This window comes from Engystomops pustulosus, chromosome 6 (assembly GCF_040894005.1).
Source record: "Engystomops pustulosus chromosome 6, aEngPut4.maternal, whole genome shotgun sequence".
In the NCBI taxonomy this organism is placed as follows: domain Eukaryota; kingdom Metazoa; phylum Chordata; class Amphibia; order Anura; family Leptodactylidae; genus Engystomops; species Engystomops pustulosus.
In genome coordinates, this window is record NC_092416.1 from 188,090,319 (window position 1) to 188,113,882 (window position 23,564).

General features: G+C 47.4%; 1 protein-coding gene across 1 annotated transcript in view; it reads left to right on the forward strand.

The window, feature by feature from the left end:
* The first annotated feature begins 6 nt into the window (after positions 1 to 6).
* The window catches only part of LOC140065181 (germ cell-specific gene 1-like protein), a 40,861-nt gene continuing 17,303 nt past the window's right edge, over positions 7 to 23,564 (forward strand). Inside the window, exon 1 of the mRNA XM_072112753.1 lies at positions 7 to 342. Coding sequence (XP_071968854.1) covers positions 54 to 342 — 289 coding nt within the window. The 5' untranslated portion in view covers positions 7 to 53. The remainder of the gene's footprint in view (positions 343 to 23,564) is intronic.

Sequence of the window (23,564 nt, forward strand, 5' to 3'; positions counted from 1 at the left end):
CCTCCTCCTGTGATCACTCGGCTGAGGGCTCCGGCTCTCTCACATCTCCGGGGATGGAGCGGCGGCGTAGAGCCGGCATCGCTCTGACCCTCAGCTCCCTGTCCCTGCTGTTCTCTGTCACTGCCTTCTGCAGCAGCTACTGGTGCCAGGGGGTCCGCAAGGCACCCAAACCCCTGTGCACCGGCGCTGCCCGCGAGTCCTGCATCCGCAACAACCAGTCCGACTACAACGGCAGCAGCAGCGTCGTGCACTACACCTGGGAGACCGGGGACGACAAGTTCATCGAGAGACACTTCCACGCCGGGATCTGGTACTCCTGCGAGGAGAGCATCAGTGGGGAAGGTAAGTGACCCCAGAGCAGTGTCTGCACGGGACACTCAGCTCTGCTACACTGCACGGGACACTCAGCTCTGCTACACTGCACGGGACACTGAGCCCTGCTACACTGCACAGGATACTCAGCTCTGCTACACTGCACAGGACACTGAGCTCTGCTACACTGCACAGGACACTGAGCTCTTCTACACTGCACAGGATACTCAGCTCTGCTGCACTGCACAGGATACTCAGCTCTGCTGCACTGCACAGGATACTCAGCTCTGCTACACTGCACAGGACACTGAGCTCTGCTACACTGCACAGGATACTCAGCTCTGCTACACTGCACAGGATACTCAGCTCTGCTGCACTGCACAGGATACTCAGCTCTGCTACACTGCACAGGACACTGAGCTCTGCTACACTGCACAGGACACTGAGCTCTGCTACACCGCACAGGATGCTCAGCTCTGCTGCACTGCACAGGATGCTCAGCTCTGCTACACTGCACAGGACGCTCAACTCTGCTACACCTCACAGGACGCTCAGCTCTGCTACACTGCACAGGACACTGAGCTCTGCTACACTGCACAGGATGCTCAGCTCTGCTACACTGCACAGGACACTGAGCTCTGCTACACCGCACAGGATGCTCAGCAGTGCTACACTGCACAGGATGCTCAGCTCTGCTACACCGCACAGGATACCCAGCTCTGCTACACCGCGCAGGATGCTCAGCTCTGCTACACCGCGCAGGATGCTCAGCTCTGCTACACTGCACAGGATGCTCAGCACTGCTACACTGCACAGGATGCTCAGCACTGCTACACTGCACGGGATGCTCAGCACTGCTACACCGCACAGGATACTGAGCTCTGCTACACCGCACAGGACACTGAGCTCTGCTACACTGCACGGGATGCTCAGCACTGCTACACCGCACAGGATACTCAGCTCTGCTACACTGCACGGGACACTCAGCTCTGCTACACTGCACAGGATGCTCAGCACTGCTACACCGCACAGGATGCTCAGCACTGCTACACCGCACAGGATACTCAGCTCTGCTACACTACACAGGACGCTCAACTCTGCTACACCGCACAGGATACTCAGCTCTGCTACACCGCACAAGATGCTCAGCTCTGCTACACTACACAGGATGCTCAGCACTGCTACACCGCACAGGACGCTCAGCTCTGCTACACTACACAGGATGCTCTGCTCTGCTACACCGCACAGGATACTCAGCTCTGCTACACTGCACAGGACACACAGCTCTGCTACACTACACAGGATGCTCAGCTCTGCTACACCGCACAGGATGCTCAGCTCTGCTACACCGCACAGGACACTCAGCTCTGCTACACTGCACGGAACACTCAGCTCTGCTACACTGCACAGGACACTGAGCTCTCCTACACCGCACAGGACGCTCAGCTCTGCTACACTGCACAGGACACTCAGCTCTGCTACACTGCACGGGACACTCAGCTCTGCTACACTGCACGGGACACTCAGCTCTGCTACACTGCACGGGACACTCAGCTCTGCTACACTGCACGGGACACTCAGCTCTGCTACACTGCACGGGACACTCAGCTCTGCTACACTGCACGGGACACTCAGCTCTGCTACACTGCACGGGACACTCAGCTCTGCTACACTGCACGGGACACTCAGCTCTGCTACACTGCACGGGACACTCAGCTCTGCTACACTGCACGGAACACTCAGCTCTGCTACACTGCACTGAACACTCAGCTCTGCTACACTGCACAGGATACTCAGCTCTGCTACACTGCACGGGACACTCAGCTCTGCTACACTGCACGGGACACTCAGCTCTGCTACACTGTACGGAACACTCAGCTCTGCTACACTGCACGGGACACTCAGCTCTGCTACACTGCACGGGACACTCAGCTCTGCTACACTGCACGGGACGCTCAGCTCTGCTACACTGCACAGGATGCTCAGCACTGCTACACTGCACAGGACACTCAGCTCTGCTACACTGCACAGGGACACTCAGCTCTGCTACACTGCACAGGACACTGAGCTCTGCTACACTGCACAGGACACTGAGCTCTGCTACACTGCACAGGACACTGAGCTCTGCTACACTGCACAGGATGCTGAGCTCTGCTACACCGCACAGGATGCTGAGCTCTGCTACACTGCACAGGACACTGAGCTCTGCTACACTGCACAGGACACTGAGCTCTGCTACACTGCACAGGACGCTGAGCTCTGCTACACCGCACAGGATGCTCAGCTCTGCTACACCGCACAGGACACTGAGCTCTGCTACACTGCACAGGACACTGAGCTCTGCTACACTGCACAGGACACTGAGCTCTGCTACACTGCACAGGACACTGAGCTCTGCTACACCGCACAGGAGGCTCAGCTCTGCTACACTGCACAGGATGCTGAGCTCTGCTACACCGCACAGGATGCTCAGCTCTGCTACACCGCACAGGATGCTGAGCTCTGCTACACTGCACAGGATGCTGAGCTCTGCTACACCGCACAGGATGCTCAGCTCTGCTACACCGCACAGGATGCTGAGCTCTGCTACACTGCACAGGACACTGAGCTCTGCTACACTGCACAGGATGCTCAGCTCTGCTACACTGCACAGGACACTGAGCTCTGCTACACCGCACAGAACACTGAGCTCTGCTACACCGCACAGGATGCTCAGCTCTGCTACACCGCACAGGATGCTGAGCTCTGCTACACTGCACAGGACACTGAGCTCTGCTACACTGCACAGGATGCTCAGCTCTGCTACACTGCACAGGACACTGAGCTCTGCTACACCGCACAGAACACTGAGCTCTGCTACACTGCACAGGACACTCAGCTCTGCTACACTGCACAGGACACTGAGCTCTGCTACACTGCACAGGATGCTCAGCTCTGCTACACTACACAGGATACTCAGGTCTGCTACACCGCACAGGATGCTCAGCTCTGCTACATTGCACAGGACACTCAGCTCTGCTACACTGCACAGGATGCTCAGCCTGCTACACTGCACAGGATGCTGAGCTCTGCTACACCGCACAGGATGCTCAGCTCTGCTACACCGCACAGGATGCTGAGCTCTGCTACACCGCACAGGACACTGAGCTCTGCTACACCGCACAGGACACTGAGCTCTGCTACACTGCACAGGACACTGAGCTCTGCTACACTGCACAGGACACTGAGCTCTGCTACACTGCACAGGATGCTGAGCTCTGCTACACTGCACAGGACACTGAGCTCTGCTACACCGCACAGGATGCTGAGCTCTGCTACACTGCACAGGATGCTGAGCTCTGCTACACTGCACAGGACACTGAGCTCTGCTACACTGCACAGGATGCTGAGCTCTTCTACACCGCACAGGATGCTGAGCTCTGCTACACCGCACAGGACGCTTAGCTCTGCTACACTGCACAGGACGCTTAGCTCTGCTACACCGCACAGGATGCTCAGCTCTGCTACACTACACAGGACACTGAGCTCTGCTACACTGCACAGGATGCTGAGCTCTGCTACACTGCACAGGATGCTGAGCTCTGCTACACCGCACAGGATGCTGAGCTCTGCTACACTGCACAGGATGCTGAGCTCTGCTACACTGCACAGGATGCTGAGCTCTGCTACACTGCACAGGACACTGAGCTCTGCTACACTGCACAGGACACTGAGCTCTGCTACACTGCACAGGATTCTCAGCTCTGCTACACTGCACAGGATGCTGAGCTCTGCTACACTGCACAGGATGCTGAGCTCTGCTACACTGCACAGGATGCTCAGCAGTGCTACACTGCACAGGACACTGAGCTCTGCTACACTGCACAGGACGCTGAGCTCTGCTACACCGCACAGGATGCTGAGCTCTGCTACACCGCACAGGACACTGAGCTCTGCTACACCGCACAGGACACTGAGCTATGCTACACTGCACAGGACACTGAGCTCTGCTACACTACACAGGACACTGAGCTCTGCTACACTGCACAGGACACTGAGCTCTGCTACACTGCACAGGACGCTGAGCTCTGCTACACTGCACAGAACGCTGAGCTCTGCTACACTGCACAGGATGCTGAGCTCTGCTACACTGCACAGGATGCTGAGCTCTGCTACACTGCACAGGATGCTGAGCTCTGCTACACTGCACAGGATGCTGAGCTCTGCTACACTGCACAGGATGCTGAGCTCTGCTACACCGCACAGGATGCTGAGCTCTGCTACACCGCACAGGATGCTGAGCTCTGCTACACTGCACAGGATGCTGAGCTCTGCTACACTGCACAGGATGCTGAGCTCTGCTACACTGCACAGGACACTGAGCTCTGCTACACTGCACAGGACACTGAGCTCTGCTACACTGCACAGGATTCTCAGCTCTGCTACACTGCACAGGATGCTGAGCTCTGCTACACTGCACAGGATGCTGAGCTCTGCTACACTGCACAGGATGCTCAGCAGTGCTACACTGCACAGGACACTGAGCTCTGCTACACCGCACAGGATACTCAGCTCTGCTACACCGCGCAGGATGCTCAGCTCTGCTACACTGCACAGGACACTGAGCTCTGCTACACTGCACAGGATGCTCAGCTCTGCTACACTGCACAGGATGCTCAGCTCTGCTACAACGCACAGGACACTCAGCTCTGCTACCCCGCACAGGATACTCAGCTCTACTACACCGCACAGGATACTCAGCTCTGCTACACTGCACAGGACACTGAGCTCTGCTACACTGCACAGGATGCTCAGCTCTGCTACACCGAACAGGATGCTCAGCTCTGCTACACTGCACAGGATGCTCAGCTCTGCTACACTGCACAGGATACTCAGCTCTGCTACACTGCACAGGATACTCAGCTCTGCTACACTGCACAGGACACTGAGCTCTGCTACACCGCACAGGACACTGAGCTCTGCTACACTGCACAGGATGCTGAGCTCTGCTACACCGCACAGGATGCTCAGCTCTGCTACACCGCACAGGACACTGAGCTCTGCTACACTGCACAGGACACTGAGCTCTGCTACACTGCACAGGACACTGAGCTCTGCTACACTGCACAGGACACTGAGCTCTGCTACACTGCACAGGACACTCAACTCTGCTATACTGCACAGGATGCTCAGCTCTGCTACACCGCACAGGACGCTCAGCTCTGCTATACTGCACAGGATGCTCAGCTCTGCTACACTGCACAGGATGCTCAGCTCTGCTACACTGCACAGGATGCTCAGCTCTGCTACACTGCACAGGATGCTCAGCTCTGCTACACTGCACAGGATGCTCAGCTCTGTTACACTGCACAGGATGCTCAGCGCTGCTACACTACACAGGACACTGAGCTCTGCTACACCGTACAGGATGCTCAGCTCTGCTACACCGCACATGATGCTCAGCTCTGCTACACCGCACAGGAGGCTCAGCTCTGCTACACCGCACAGGATACTCAGCCTGCTACACTGCCCATGGTACATAAGATTTCTTTCCTGCTTTAATTCAGGACATGAAGGAGTTAATGCTACATGTCCACTGTCTGGGGATGTAGCAGAGCTGAGTAGTGTCACACTGCACTGATTACTAATAGACCCTGATTGATGAGCCACATCCCTGGAGCCCAAGTGTCCCACCCAGAGCACAGCACATGACAGGGCGGGAGGGACGGGGTTAATCTAACGAATAGAAAGCAATGAGCACAGTATAGACCAGGGGTAGGGAACCTATGGCTCGGGATGTGGCTCTTTTGTTGGCTGCATCCGGCTCTCAGACAGATCTGTAATAAATAGTGATGGCTGCTGTGTGTCTGATCACAGGACACAGGCAGCGATGTTACCACTGCCTACGTCCTTTGCGCAACCCAGGTGCCATCGCTGCCCTAATGGGGAGCTGGCTGCAGGGAGTGCTGGGAAGTGAATTTTTTTTTTTTTTTTTTTTGTTGCTGTGGCTACCTATCTACTGGGAGGCATGTGGTGGGTGTCAGGATTTGGAGTAGTTAGCCCCTGGACCACCGCAGATGATGATATAAGCAGACACCTTGGACTGGAATCAAAGCGGCACCCGGTATTCAGCAGAGCACGCTGCAAAGCAGGATGGTCAGGCAGACGGTCAAGGCAGGTGGCAATGATGCAGGGTCGGACTGTCAAGAGGTCAGGGCTGGCAGCGGAAGAGCAGAATCAGGAACAGGTCTAAGGTCAGAACGGGAGGTCAATAATTGGGAAGGAAACACTGTGGAAAGCTTCCACATAGGCATGAAGCACTAAGATCTAGCAGTGAATGATGGGAGCCGCCGTCTTTATAGGAACCTGGAAAGTGGGTAGCGCCAATCAGTGGCGAGCTGGCCCTTTAAATCTGTGGGTACCGGCGCGCTGGCCAGCTGGGACAGAAGCAGGAACGTGGAGAAGTGAGTGAGCTCGGAAAGGAGAGGGGCGCGGGTGTCCCTTCGATCCGAGAAGTAGATTGCAGGGGGACCCTTGACACTGAGACTACCAATCTACTGGGGGGCATGTGCATATGGTACGGCTCTTACGGAATAACATTTTAAAATTTGTGGTGTTAATGGCTCTCTCAGCCAAAAAGGTTCCTGACCCCTGGTATAGACCGACACTGAGAATATACTGCAATGCATCCTGGGAGACGGCTGTATGCACCAAACTACTACATGTCCCACACACCCCGAGCACTGCTACATCTACACACAGAGCGGAGACCTGCAGCTCTGGATGTGACTGGAGTATAACATCACCATGTGCTTACATAGGGGGCAGTATTATAGTAGTTATATTCCTGTACATAGGGGGCAGTATTATAGTAGTTATATTCCTGTACATAGGGGGCAGTATTATAGTAGTTATATTCCTGTACATAGGGGGCAGTATTATAGTAGTTATATTCCTGTACATAGGGAGCAGTATTATAGTAGTTATATTCTTGTACATAGGAGGCAGTATTATAGTAGTTATATTCCTGTACATAGGGGGCAGTATTATAGTAGTTATATTCTTGTACATAGAGGGCAGTATTATAGTAGTTATATTCCTGTACACATGGGGCAGTATTATAGTAGTTATATCCCTGTACATAGGGGGCAGTATTATAGTAGTTATATTCCTGTACATAGGGGGCAGTATTATAGTAGTTATATTCCTGTACATAGGGGGCAGTATTATAGTAGTTATATTCCTGTACATAGGGGCAGTATTATAGTAGTTATATTCCTGTACATAGGGGGCAGTATTATAGTAGTTATATTCTTGTACATAGGGGGCAGTATTATAGTAGTTATATTCTGTACATAGGGGCAGTATTATAGTAGTTATATTCCTGTACATAGGGGGCAGTATTATAGTAGTTATATTCTTGTACATAGGGGGCAGTATTATAGTAGTTATATTCTTGTACATAGGGGGCAGTATTATAGTAGTTATATTCCTGTACATAGGGGGCAGTATTATAGTAGTTATATCCCTGTACATAGGGGGCAGTATTATAGTAGTTATATTCTTGTACATAGGGGGCAGTATTATAGTAGTTATATTCTTGTACATAGGGGGCAGTATTATAGTAGTTATATTCCTGTACATAGGGGCAGTATTATAGTAGTTATATCCTTGTACATAGGGGGCAGTATTATAGTAGTTATATTCCTGTACATAGGGGGCAGTATTATAGTAGTTATATTCCTGTACATAGGGGGCAGTATTATAGTAGTTATATTCCTGTACATAGGGAGCGGTATTATAGTAGTTATATTCCTGTACATAGGGGGCAGTATTATAGTAGTTATATTCTTGTACATAGGGGGCAGTATTATAGTAGTTATATTCTTGTACATAGGGGGCAGTATTATAGTAGTTATATTCCTGTACATAGGGGGCAGTATTATAGTAGTTATATTCTTGTACATAGGGGGCAGTATTATAGTAGTTATATTCTTGTACATAGGGGGCAGTTATTATAGTAGTTATATTCCTGTACATAGGGGGCAGTATTATAGTAGTTATATCCTTGTACATAGGGGGCAGTATTATAGTAGTTATATTCCTGTACATAGGGGGCAGTATTATAGTAGTTATATTCCTGTACATAGGGGGCAGTATTATAGTAGTTATATTCCTGTACATAGGGAGCGGTATTATAGTAGTTATATTCCTGTACATAGGGGGCAGTATTATAGTAGTTATATTCCTGTACATAGAGGGGCAGTATTATAGTAGTTATATTCCTGTACATAGGGGGCAGTATTATAGTAGTTATATTCCTGTACATAGGGGGCAGTATTATAGTAGTTATATTCTTGTACATAGGGGGCAGTATTATAGTAGTTATATTCTTGTACATAGGGGGCAGTATTATAGTAGTTATATTCCTGTACATAGGGGGCAGTATTATAGTAGTTATATTCCTGTACATAGGGGGCAGTATTATAGTAGTTATATTCTTGTACATAGGGGGCAGTATTATAGTAGTTATATTCTTGTACATAGGGGGCAGTATTATAGTAGTTATATTCCTGTACATAGGGGCAGTATCATAGTAGTTATATTCCTGTACATAGGGGGCAGTATTATAGTAGTTATATCCCTGTACATAGGGGGCAGTATTATAGTAGTTATATTCTTGTACATAGGGGCAGTATTATAGTAGTTATATTCCTGTACATAAGGGGCAGTATTATAGTAGTTATATTCCTGTACATAGGGGGCAGTATTATAGTAGTTATATTCCTGTACATAGGGGGCAGTATTATAGTAGTTATATTCTTGTACATAGGGGGCAGTATTATAGTAGTTATATTCCTGTACATCGGGGCAGTATTATAGTAGTTATATTCTTGTACATAGGGGGCAGTATTATAGTAGTTATATTCTTGTACATAGGGGGCAGTATTATAGTAGTTATATTCTTGTACATAGGGGGCAGTATTATAGTAGTTATATTCCTGTACATAGGGGGCAGTATTATAGTAGTTATATTCCTGTACAGAGGGGGCAGTATTATAGTAGTTATATTCTTGTACATAGGGGGCAGTATTATAGTAGTTATATTCTTGTACATAGGGGGCAGTATTATAGTAGTTATATTCCTGTACATAGGGGGCAGTATTATAGTAGTTATATTCCTGTACAGAGGGGGCAGTATTATAGTAGTTATATTCCTGTACATAGGGGGCAGTATTATAGTAGTTATATTCCTGTACATAGGGGGCAGTATTATAGTAGTTATATTCCTGTACATAGGGGGCAGTATTATAGTAGTTATATTCCTGTACATAGGGAGCAGTATTATAGTAGTTATATTCTTGTACATAGGAGGCAGTATTATAGTAGTTATATTCCTGTACATAGGGGGCAGTATTATAGTAGTTATATTCTTGTACATAGAGGGCAGTATTATAGTAGTTATATTCCTGTACACATGGGGCAGTATTATAGTAGTTATATCCCTGTACATAGGGGGCAGTATTATAGTAGTTATATTCCTGTACATAGGGGGCAGTATTATAGTAGTTATATTCCTGTACATAGGGGGCAGTATTATAGTAGTTATATTCCTGTACATAGGGGCAGTATTATAGTAGTTATATTCCTGTACATAGGGGGCAGTATTATAGTAGTTATATTCTTGTACATAGGGGGCAGTATTATAGTAGTTATATTCCTGTACATAGGGGCAGTATTATAGTAGTTATATTCCTGTACATAGGGGGCAGTATTATAGTAGTTATATTCTTGTACATAGGGGGCAGTATTATAGTAGTTATATTCTTGTACATAGGGGGCAGTATTATAGTAGTTATATTCCTGTACATAGGGGGCAGTATTATAGTAGTTATATCCCTGTACATAGGGGGCAGTATTATAGTAGTTATATTCTTGTACATAGGGGGCAGTATTATAGTAGTTATATTCTTGTACATAGGGGGCAGTATTATAGTAGTTATATTCCTGTACATAGGGGGCAGTATTATAGTAGTTATATCCTTGTACATAGGGGGCAGTATTATAGTAGTTATATTCCTGTACATAGGGGGCAGTATTATAGTAGTTATATTCCTGTACATAGGGGGCAGTATTATAGTAGTTATATTCCTGTACATAGGGAGCGGTATTATAGTAGTTATATTCCTGTACATAGGGGGCAGTATTATAGTAGTTATATTCTTGTACATAGGGGGCAGTATTATAGTAGTTATATTCTTGTACATAGGGGGCAGTATTATAGTAGTTATATTCCTGTACATAGGGGGCAGTATTATAGTAGTTATATTCTTGTACATAGGGGGCAGTATTATAGTAGTTATATTCTTGTACATAGGGGGCAGTATTATAGTAGTTATATTCCTGTACATAGGGGGCAGTATTATAGTAGTTATATCCTTGTACATAGGGGGCAGTATTATAGTAGTTATATTCCTGTACATAGGGGGCAGTATTATAGTAGTTATATTCCTGTACATAGGGGGCAGTATTATAGTAGTTATATTCCTGTACATAGGGAGCGGTATTATAGTAGTTATATTCCTGTACATAGGGGGCAGTATTATAGTAGTTATATTCCTGTACATAGAGGGCAGTATTATAGTAGTTATATTCCTGTACATAGGGGGCAGTATTATAGTAGTTATATTCCTGTACATAGGGGGCAGTATTATAGTAGTTATATTCTTGTACATAGGGGGCAGTATTATAGTAGTTATATTCTTGTACATAGGGGGCAGTATTATAGTAGTTATATTCCTGTACATAGGGGGCAGTATTATAGTAGTTATATTCCTGTACATAGGGGGCAGTATTATAGTAGTTATATTCTTGTACATAGGGGGCAGTATTATAGTAGTTATATTCTTGTACATAGGGGGCAGTATTATAGTAGTTATATTCCTGTACATAGGGGCAGTATCATAGTAGTTATATTCCTGTACATAGGGGGCAGTATTATAGTAGTTATATCCCTGTACATAGGGGGCAGTATTATAGTAGTTATATTCTTGTACATAGGGGGCAGTATTATAGTAGTTATATTCCTGTACATAAGGGGCAGTATTATAGTAGTTATATTCCTGTACATAGGGGGCAGTATTATAGTAGTTATATTCCTGTACATAGGGGGCAGTATTATAGTAGTTATATTCTTGTACATAGGGGGCAGTATTATAGTAGTTATATTCCTGTACATCGGGGGCAGTATTATAGTAGTTATATTCTTGTACATAGGGGGCAGTATTATAGTAGTTATATTCTTGTACATAGGGGGCAGTATTATAGTAGTTATATTCTTGTACATAGGGGGCAGTATTATAGTAGTTATATTCCTGTACATAGGGGGCAGTATTATAGTAGTTATATTCCTGTACAGAGGGGGCAGTATTATAGTAGTTATATTCTTGTACATAGGGGGCAGTATTATAGTAGTTATATTCTTGTACATAGGGGGCAGTATTATAGTAGTTATATTCCTGTACATAGGGGGCAGTATTATAGTAGTTATATTCCTGTACAGAGGGGGCAGTATTATAGTAGTTATATTCCTGTACATAGGGGGCAGTATTATAGTATTTATATTCCTGTACATAGGGGGCAGTATTATAGTAGTTATATTCTTGTACATAGGGGGCAGTATTATAGTAGTTATATTCCTGTACATAGGGGGCAGTATTATAGTAGTTATATTCTTGTACATAGGGGACAGTATTATAGTAGTTATATTCCTGTACATAGGGGGCAGTATTATAGTAGTTATATTCCTGTACATAGGGGGCAGTATTATAGTAGTTATATTCCTGTACATAGGGGGCAGTATTATAGTAGTTAAATTCCTGTACATAGGGGGCAGTATTATAGTAGTTATATTCCTGTACATAGGGGGCAGTATTATAGTAGTTATATTCCTGTACATAGGGGGCAGTATTATAGTAGTTATATTCTTGTACATAGGGGGCAGTATTATAGTAGTTATATTCCTGTACATAGGGGGCAGTATTATAGTAGTTATATTCTTGTACATAGGGGGCAGTATTATAGTAGTTATATTCTTGTACATAGGGGGCAGTATTATAGTAGTTATATTCCTGTACATAGGGAGCAGTATTATAGTAGTTATATTCTTGTACATAGGGGGCAGTATTATAGTAGTTATATTCCTGTACATAGGGGGCAGTATTATAGTAGTTATATTCTTGTACATAGGGGGCAGTATTATAGTAGTTATATTCTTGTACATAGGGGGCAGTATTATAGTAGTTATATCTTGTACATAGGGGGCAGTATTATAGTAGGTATATTCTTGTACATAGGGGGCAGTGTTATAGTAGTTATATTCCTGTACATAGGGGGCAGTATTATAGTAGTTATATTCCTGTACATAGGGGGCAGTATTATAGTAGTTATATTCCTGTACATAGGGGGCAGTATTATAGTAGTTATATTCTTGTACATAGGGGGCAGTATTATAGTAGTTATATTCCTGTACATAGGGGGCAGTATTATAGTAGTTATATTCCTGTACATAGGGGTCAGTATTATAGTAGTTATATTCCTGTACATAGGGGGCAGTATTATAGTAGTTATATTCCTGTACATAGGGGGCAGTATTATAGTAGTTATATTCCTCCTGGGGCTGCCGCTGTCATAGTGATTGGTGCAGGAGGATTCTAGAAGCTTTCCTCACATATTACTTTGGCTCTGGTAATTTCCCTGTTATTGCGGTATTATTTGGTGCTCTGAGCAGTTAATACCTGGATTATGTTTCTTCATTTTGTGACTAAATTCTCAGCTCATTTTATACTTATGTCAGACAAATCATGACAATTGGAAAGTTTTCTCTCACGTAGAACAGTAACCGCCAGCATGGAAGGCTTAGATACACCACATAATATATATGTACAGCCGGTATAACCTGGGCATCTCCTGTATATAATGATATATGTACAGCCGGTATAACCTGGGGATCTCCTGTATATAATGATATATGTATAGCTGGTATAACCTGGGGATCTCCTGTATATAATGATATATGTACAGCCGGTATAACCTGGGGATCTCCTGTATATAATGATATATGTACAGCCGGTATAACCTGGGGATCTCCTGTATATAATGATATATGTATAGCTGGTATAACCTGGGGATCTCCTGTATATATAGTGATATATGTACAGCCGGTATAACCTGGGGATCTCCTGTATATAATGATATATGTACAGCCGGTATAACCTGGGGATCTCCCGTATATAATGATATATGTACAGCCGGTATAACCTGGGGATCTCCTGTATATAATGATATATGTACGGCTGGTATAACCTGGGGATCCCCTGTATATAATGATATATGTACAGCCGGTATAACCTGGGGATCTCCTGTATATAATGATATATGTACGGCTGGTATAACCTGGGGATCTCCTGTATATAATGATATATGTACAGCTGGTATAACCTGGGGCTCTCCTGTATATAATGGTATATGTACAGCCGGTATAACCTGGGGATCTCCTGTATATAATGATGTATGTACAGCTGGTATAACCTGGGGATCTTCTGTATATAATGATATATGTACAGCCGGTATAACCTGGGGATCTCCTGTATATAATGATATATGTACAGCCGGTATAACCTGGGGATCTCCTGTATATAATGATATATGTACAGCCGGTATAACATGGGGATCTCCTGTATATAATGATATATGTACAGCCGGTATAACCTGGGGATCACCTGTATATAATGATATATGTACGGCCGGTATAACCTGGGGATCTCCTGTATATAATGATATATGTACAGCCGGTATAACCTGGGGATCTCCTGTATATAATGATATATGTACAGCCGGTATAACCTGGAGATCTCCTGTATATAATGATATATGTACAGCTGGTATAACCTGGGGATCCCCTGTATATAATGATATATGTACAGCCGGTATAACCTGGGGATCTCCTGTATATAATGATATATGTACAGCCGGTATAACCTGGGGATCTCCTGTATATAATGATATATGTACAGCCGGTATAACCTGGGGATCTCCTGTATATAATGATATATGTACAGCCGGTATAACCTGGGGATCTCCTGTATATAATGATATATGTACAGCCGGTATAACCTGGGGATCTCCTGTATATAATGATATATGTACAGCTGGTATAACCTGGGGATCTCCTGTATATAATGATATATGTACAGCCGGTATAACCTGGAGATCTCCTGTATATAGTGATATATGTACAGCCGCTATAACCTGGGGCTCTCCTGTATATAATGATATATGTACAGCAGGTATAACCTGGGGGTCTCCTGTATATAATGATGTATGTACAGCTGGTATAACCTGGGGATCTTCTGTATATAATGATATATGTACAGCCGGTATAACCTGGGGATCTCCTGTATATAATGATATATGTACAGCCGGTATAACCTGGGGATCTCCTGTATATAATGATATATGTACAGCCGGTATAACCTGGGGATCTCCTGTATATAATGATACATGTACAGCTGGTATAATCTGGGGATCTCCTGTATATAATGATATATGTACAGCCGGTATAACCTGGGGATCTCCTGTATATAATGATACATGTACAGCTGGTATAACCTGGGGATCTCCTGTATATAATGATATATGTACAGCCGGTATAACCTGGGGATCTCCTGTATATAATGATATATGTACAGCTGGTATAACCTGGAGATCTCCTGTATATAATGATATATGTACAGCCGGTATAACCTGGGGATCTCCTGTATATAATGATATATGTACAGCCGGTATAACCTGGGGATCTCCTGTATATAATGATATATGTACAGCCGGTATAACCTGGGGATCTCCTGTATATAATGATATATGTACAGCCGGTATAACCTGGGGATCTCCTGTATATAGTGATATATGTACAGCCGGTATAACCTGGGGATCTCCTGTATATAATGATATATGTACAGCCGGTATAACCTGGGGATCTCCTGTATATAATGATATATGTACAGCCGGTATAACCTGGGGATCTCCTGTATATAATGATATATGTACAGCCGGTATAACCTGGGGATCTCCTGTATATAATGATATATGTACAGCTGGTATAACCTGGGGGTCTCCTGTATATAATGATATATGTACAGCCGGTATATCCTGGGGATCTCCTGTATATAATGATATATGTACAGCCGGTATAACCTGGGGATCTCCTGTATATAATGATATATGTACACGTGTATGTATATATATATATTTGGGGTTAGTTGTACATTCAGCTTATTTCTATATATTCAGTCGGTCTCCACCAGGTTTATCTGTTTCCTCTCTTGAGGGGATGATGAGGGTTATAGTTGGGGACAGTGAATGAATAGGAGAATGTATTCGGCCGCTGCGGGTGTGGTCTGGATGTAATTTCCTGGTATTTCGGGGCTTCTCTTGTGTTTTGTGTTGGGGTTTCCCTCATTCTCCCTCCTGGCTGTACCACAGTACTTGGGCCTCATTACATGACTCTTGTCTTTGGCAACCAATCACATTCTATCTTTCATCTTTACCAAGCAGTTTAACAACAGGAAGCTGTGCTGTGATTGGTGGTTACTGACAACTCACCAGGTGACATCAATGAGGCCTATTGTTACTCACAGCAATTAGAGAATAACCCGATTAACAAACCGCCTGCCCTCCGACCCGAGCGATCACCACATCCCTTTAAGAGAAACCCTGCTCTTACACTACCTGGTAAGGCAAGGGTTAACATTGTAATATGCTGTTTTCAAGTTAGGTTCTTGTAAAGCAAGCTGGAAGCTGATTGGAGGAGTGCTACCACCTGACCAGGGGAGTATATAAACCCCTGCTGGGCGGGAGCACGCGGTCTTGGAATCCAGTCACTAGATGCGAGTAACCTTCCTGCGGACCGGCTCTCCATGACTCTTCCAGCTCTGCTGAAATCTGCTGTGCATCGTTCTGGTCGTTGCCTCTGTCTGATCCCTGGATACGGCTGTTACCACCACGAGCTCCCCATCCATTACTACGTACACTCAGGGGTTGCCCCAGGGAGAACCAGTACATCAGCCTTTCCCTCCATATTTCTTGCACACACCACCTGCTGGAGAGCTGCCAGGCTGTAGGACAGTCCTCCGGTCCCCATACCAAGCACCGTGACATCAGCGTGTCCTAGGCCGCAACCGCCAGCCACTCCGGTATTCTGGGCCCCAGCTGCCTCCAGGTCCCAAGATAAGGCCCCGGTGGGGGATGTTGCTGACACAGGGCACTTCCCATTCAAGGCAATGTGCGCCGCCCGATATTAATAGTGATGGCCCTTTAAGAAGAGAAACAAAACCCTGATAATTAGATTTAATTGAGCCGAGTCCCCGGGAAGTATCCGGACAAAACAGCGGGAGCCGCTCCTGGATGAGACTCGGAAGCCCGTGCCAAGTCTGTAGACGCTCAGCCATCCCCGCGAGGTGGAGAGAACGGCCAAGAGCTGTGTGTACCTACAGCTGGCACCATCTCCTCCTACGGCTCTGTCCTTACCAGCAGTGACTGTGCTGAAATACTCTGTGCTGCTGGGAGACTACAATCCTTCCACACACATGATCAGCTCCTCTCCTGAAATCCTCTGTGCTGCTGGGAAAGTATTGAGACCCCTTTAATTATTTTACTGTTTGTTTCATTGCAGCCAATTGGTAAGATTAAAGTAGTTATTTTTTTTGCTCATTATTGTGCGCTCTGCCCCCATATTGACAGAACAAAAACAGAAATGTAGATATTTTTGCTAATTTATTAAACGGAAATATCGCTTGGGGCTAAGTATTCAGCCCCTTTGCTGTGACTCTCATGCTGTCCATTTCCATGGAAACTGATTGGACTTGATTAGGAAACACCTGTCTATATAAGACCTGACGGCTCACACTGCATGTCCCAGCACATGAGAATCATGAGGTCTAAGGAACTGCCCAAGGAGCTTAGAGATAGAATTGTGGCAAGGCACAGATATGGCCAAGGTTATGAAAGAATTTCTGCAGCGCTGAAGGTTCCTAAGAGCACAGTGGCCTCCATAAACCTTACATGGAAGAAGTTTGGTGTGACCACATCTCTTCCTTGACCTAGTCATCCAGCCAAACTAAGCAACTGTGGGAGAAGAGTCTTGGTGAGAGGTAAAGAAGACCCCAAGATCCCTTTGGCTGAGCTTCAGAGATGCAATGGGAGATGGGAGTCACCTATCACTGCAGGAGGTAGGTGGGGGTCACCTATCACTGCAGCCTCCAGCAGTCGGGGCTTTATGGCAGAGTCTGGAAGATTCTCCACAGGGTAAGACATATGAAAGCCGCATACAGGGTGCACAACACATGAAGGATCCGGACTATGAGGAATAAGATTCTCTGCTCTGATGAGATGAAGATTGGACTTTCTGCTGATAATCCTAAGCGGTGGAGAAAACCCGGCGCCGCTCATCACCTGCCAAATACAACCCCAGCAGTGACACATGGTGAGGGCAGCATCAGGCTATGGGGGGGAGGGCAGTGCCCAATACTAGGGGGGGGGGAGACCTGACCACTGGGTGTAATGGAAGGAACGATGAATGCGACCAAGTACAGAGATTTCCTGGATGAGAACCAGAAGACATCAGACTGGACCGAACCTTCCAACAAGACTCTGACCCTAAGCCCACAGCTAAATTAACAAAACAGGGGTTTCAGAACATCTCTGTGACCATTCCTGACCCAGAGCAGCCTGGACCTAAATCCAATGGAGCATCTCTGGAGTGATCTGGAAAATGGCCTCCATCAACGTTCACCATCCAACATGAGGAGCTGGAGAGGATCTGCAAGGGAGAGGCAAAGGATCCCCAAATCCAGGGGTGAGAAACTTGTTGTCACAGGTGCCCTGCGACCCATATCCCGGTGCCTTCCTGTGCCCCCGGAGCCTGCCTGCGCGATCACTCACCTCTCCTGGCTCCAGCGCCGGTTTCCGCGGTCTGGCCCGCGTTCCCGTCTCCTTAGGCGCATGCATGCCGGCTATGTAAGATTTAAGGGGCCAATGCACCGATTATCACCTGCCCTGATAAATTCCCGCCCCTTCCTGTGTCCCTTGCCGCATCTTTGTGCTTCTATGCCTGAGAGAAAGCTGTATTCCTTGCATTTTGCGATTATCCAGATTTCCCGTTGTGACCTCGATTTCGTTCCGGACCTCTCTCCTGTGCTGCCTGTCCTGACCTAAGGCTGCGTCCCCGACTCCGATCCTGAGCTGCCAGTCTCGACCATCTGCCTGTCCCCGACCACACTACTGCCTCACGACTTTGTACTACGTCTTGGCCGCCACTGCGGACAAAATTGCGCCTGTAGAGCGACCTGGTGGTACCACGCCGCACCAAGTCCAACCCGCTTTGCGTCAGCTCTGGTGAAAACCGTTTGCCACTTAGACTCCGTTCCCAGGTGTCGGCTTAGATAATCGTCCGCGGTGGTCCAGTGGGTCCACTACCATTGGTGCCTGACAGTAAGATCCGGCCATGGATCCCGCCAAGGTTCTGCTACTTGAACTGGCTGATCTTACCACCATCGTGGTCCAACAGTCTTAACAAATTACTGCACAAGGACAGCAACTTGCACAACTCACCGCCACCCTACAGAAATTGTTGGCTTCTCTGCACCAGCATCCAGTACCTCCGGTACCACCCGTTACTGCAGCTGCATCGTCTACTTCTACGGCTGCGTCTTTCCATGCCCTCCAAATATGACGATGAGGCCAAGTTATGCAGGGGCTTCATTACTCAGTGCTCCCTACATAACGAGCTGATGTCTTCACAGTTCTCGACAGAACAGGCTAAGGTGGCTTTCGTGATTAGTCTTCTTTCCGGGAAAGCCCTGGCATGGGCTACTCCCCTCTGGGACAGGAACGATACGGTCATGGCTACTGTCACCGCGTTCCTCGCTGAATTTCAGTCCCTCTTTGAGGAACCTGCCCGGGCGTCTTCTGCTGAAACCACACTACAGAACCTGCGTCAAGGGGACTCCTCTGTTGGAGACTACGCGGTCCAGTTCTGTACTTAAGCCTCCGAGCTGGATTGGAATGAGGTGGCCTTGCTTAATATGTTTAAAGATGCCCGGTCTGCACAGGACCGGCCATCTACGCTGAGTGATCTGCAGGAAACGTCATGGATGCTGCCCTGGTCTCTCAGTATCACCACCCTGTGGTCCGTCGCTAGAAGCCTCTGGTCATCTCCTCTGTTAGCGGGCAGATTCTCTACGACCCGGTCCGTTACCACACTGAGCTCCTGTGTCTGCAAGTGGGAGCCTTGCATAAGGAGAGACTCTCTTTTTTACATGCTTCCCCAGTTCACGTCGCCTGTTCTTCTGGGCCTTCCATGGTTGCAGCACCATGCACCTGTGCTCAACTGGCTGACCGGTGAAGTTCTCCGCTGGGGACCGGAATGCAAGTCCCGCTATTTGGAGGTATTTTATCCCGTCTCCACCTTGTGTTCTCCGATGTCCTCCAAGCCACTGGTGGATCTCCCTGCTCCATATGGAGACTTTGACGACGTCTTCTCGGAAAAGCAAGCGGACACTTTTCTACCACACCGCCCCTATGGCTGCTCTATAGACCTATTGCAGGCCATGTCTCCTCCACGGGGTCACTTGTATCCTCTGTCTGTGCCTGAAACCGCGGTTATGTCACTCCGTCCCTGCATAGACTATCACGGTCTTAACAAGATCACCGTGAAGAACCTCTATCCTTTGCTGTTGATCATGGACCAATACACTGAACATTTTATATTTCGATGCTGGATCGCTATTTTTGCTTCAAAGCTATTTCTTTGTAGTTATCTTGGTAGTGAGCTTGGTTCCGGTGCTGTATCTATGTAGTGAGCTTGGTTCCGGTGCTGTATCTATGTAGTGAGCTTGGTTCCGGTGTTGTATTTATGTAGTTAGCTTGGTTCTGGTGCTGTATCTATGTAGTGAGCTTGGTTCCGGTGCTGTATCTATGTAGTGAGCTTGGTTCTGGTGCTGTATCTATGTAGTAAGCTTGGTTCTGGTGCTGTATCTATGTAGTAAACTTGGTTCCGGTGCTGTATCTATGTAGTGAGCTTGGTTCCGGTGTTGTATCTATGTAGTGAGCTTGGTTCCATTTCTGTATCTATGTAGTGAGCTTGGTTCTGGTGCTGTATCTATGTAGTGAGCTTGGTTCCGGTGCTGTATCTATGTAGTGAGCTTGGTTCCGGTGCTGTATCTATGTAGTGAGCTTGGTTCCGGTGCTGTATTTATGTAGTGAGCTTGGTTCTGGTGCTGTATCTATGTAGTGAGCTTGGTTTCGGTGCTGTATCTATGTAGTGAGCTTGGTTCCGCTGCTGTATCTATGTAGTCAGCTTGGTTCCATTTCTGTATCTATGTAGTGAGCTTGGTTCCGGTGCTGTATCTATGTAACAAGATTAGTTTTGATATTCTCCCCATTTAATGTGTGCAAAAAGTTCTTTCAAAACGTTATTTTTATGCACTAAACATCAGATCATTAAAAACCTCTACTGAAGATACTGAGCACCACCTACAAACGGGAGAACTCCACTGGACCCCACTGTTTGTGTGTGGGACCTAGGGTCTGACAAGTTGTCCTCTGTCCTCCCGCTTACATCCCATACATGAAGTGACCCCTGACCTCTGCCAGATCTTGGAGGGAGGAGAATGAGGATGTCCTCTTCCTCCAGGATAAGTCTTGGTGTAAGATGGTAATAACTTCTCAGTAATATCCGGAGGCCGATGTCTTATTGGTCATCTATAATGCATGCTGCCCATGAGACCAGTGCTGGATCTCCGAGCGTTATGGGATTAGGACTCAGCAGAAGACAATTACTCCATCCAGCCAGCCGCATCGGGAGAAGGAGAATGTTACAGACCCGGCTACACTTCTCACTCCTTGTTTCATTGCAGCCAATTGATCAAAAAAGTTATTTTTCTCCTTATTTATGTGCCCTCTGCCCCCCCCCCCAGTAATGTGCCCTCTCTGCCCCCCCAGTAATGTGCCCTCTCTGCCCCCACAGTAATGTGCCCTCTCTGCCCCCCCAGTAATGTGCCCTCTGCCCCCCCAGTAATGTGCCCTCTGCCCCCCCAGTAATGTGCCCTCTGCCCCCCCAGTAATGTGCCCTCTGCCCCCCCAGTAATGTGCCCTCTGCCCCCCCCCCAGTAATGTGCCCTCTGCCCCCCCAGTAATGTGCCCTCTGCCCCCCCAGTAATGTGCCCTCTGCCCCCCCAGTAATGTGCCCTCTCTGCCCCCCCAGTAATGTGCCCTCTCTGCCCCCCCAGTAATGTGCCCTCTGCCCCCCCAGTAATGTGCCCTCTGCCCCCCCAGTAATGTGCCCTCTGCCCCCCCAGTAATGTGCCCTCTGCCCCCCCAGTAATATGCACTCTGCCCCCCAGTAATGTGCCCTCTGCCCCCCCAGTAATGTGCCCTCTTCCCCCCCAGTAATGTGCCCTCTGCCCCCCCCAGTAATGTGCCCTCTGCCCCCCCCAGTAATGTGCCCTCTGCCCCCCCCCAGTAATGTGCCCTCTGCCCCCCAGTAATGTGCCCTCTGCCCCCCCAGTAATGTGCCCTCTGCCCCCCCCAGTAATGTGCCCTCTGCCCACCCAGTAATGTGCCCTCTGCCCCCCAGTAATGTGCCCTCTGCCCACCCAGTAATGTGCCCTCTGCCCCCCCCAGTAACGTGCTCTCTGCCCCCCCAGTAACGTGCCCTGTGCCCCCCCAGTAACGTGCCCTGTGCCCCCCCAGTAATGTGCACTCTGTCCCCCCAGTAATGTGCCCTCTGCCCACCCAGTAATGTGCCCTCTGCCCCCCCCAGTAACGTGCTCTCTGCCCCCCCAGTAACGTGCCCTGTGCCCCCCCAGTAACGTGCCCTGTGCCCCCCCAGTAATGTGCACTCTGTCCCCCCAGTAATGTACACTCTGTCCCCCCAGTAATGTGTCCTCTGCCCCCCAGTAATGTGCCCTCTGCTCCCCCCATTAATGTACACTCTGTCCCCCAGTAATGTGCCCTCTGCCCCCTTCAGTAATGTGCCCTCTGTCCCCCCCAGTAATGTGCCCTCTGATACAGAAATGGAACCAAGCTGACTACATAGATACAGCCCCGGAATCAAGTTTACTACATAGATACAGCACCGGAACCAAGCTCACTACATAGATACAGCACCGGAACCAAGCTCACTACATAGATACAGCACCGGAATCAAGTTTACTACATAGATACAGCACCGGAACCAAGCTCACTACATAGATACAGCACCGGAATCAAGTTTACTACAGAGATACAGCACCGGAACCAAGCTCACTACATAGATACAGCAGCGGAACCAAGCTAACTACATAGATACAGCACTGAAACCAAGCTCACTACATAGATACAGCACCGGAACCAAGCTCACTACATAGATACAGCACCGGAACCAAGCTCACTACATAGATACAGCACCGGAACCAAGCTCACTACATAGATACAGCACCGGAACCAAGCTCACTACATAGATACAGCACCGGAACCAAGCTCACTACATAGATACAGCACCGGAACCAAGCTCACTACATAGATACAGCACCGGAACCAAGCTCACTACATAGATACAGCACCGGAACCAAGCTCACTACATAGATATAGGACCAAGATAACTACAAAGAAACAGCTTTGAAGCAAAAATAGCGATCCAGCCATCGAAATATAAAACGTTCAGTTCAACTTCTTTAAAATCTCATAAAGTTCCTACATGTTTCCAACTACACACATTCAGTCCTTAATCTTGAAACAGCACTGGAAACAAGCTTACTATACAACCAACATTACTATATGGATTCAGGACCAGAACAAAGATTACAGCACAGATATGTTACCAGAACCAAGTTTACTACATAGATACATCACTGGAACCAATCTTACATTATACACGGACAATGGACTTTTAGTGAACTGTCAGAATTAGTAAGTAAATGTGCCCCATTGACTCCTCCCACCATAGAGCTCCTCCTCTTCTTTATCTGCTACTGCACAATCCCACATGTCGGTATGGACCAGTCTGTAACAGTCCAATGTGGACCGGGTCGTCTTGTGCCATATGAGGGGTCTCCTGGCGCACCAGATGGCATCCTTAAGACCGCTTATAAGGTGCCAGGTGTCCTGGATATCCTCAATGGCACAAGTGTCCTGGAACAGTCCGTTCAGTACCGCGTGGTACGTCATGGTGCTCC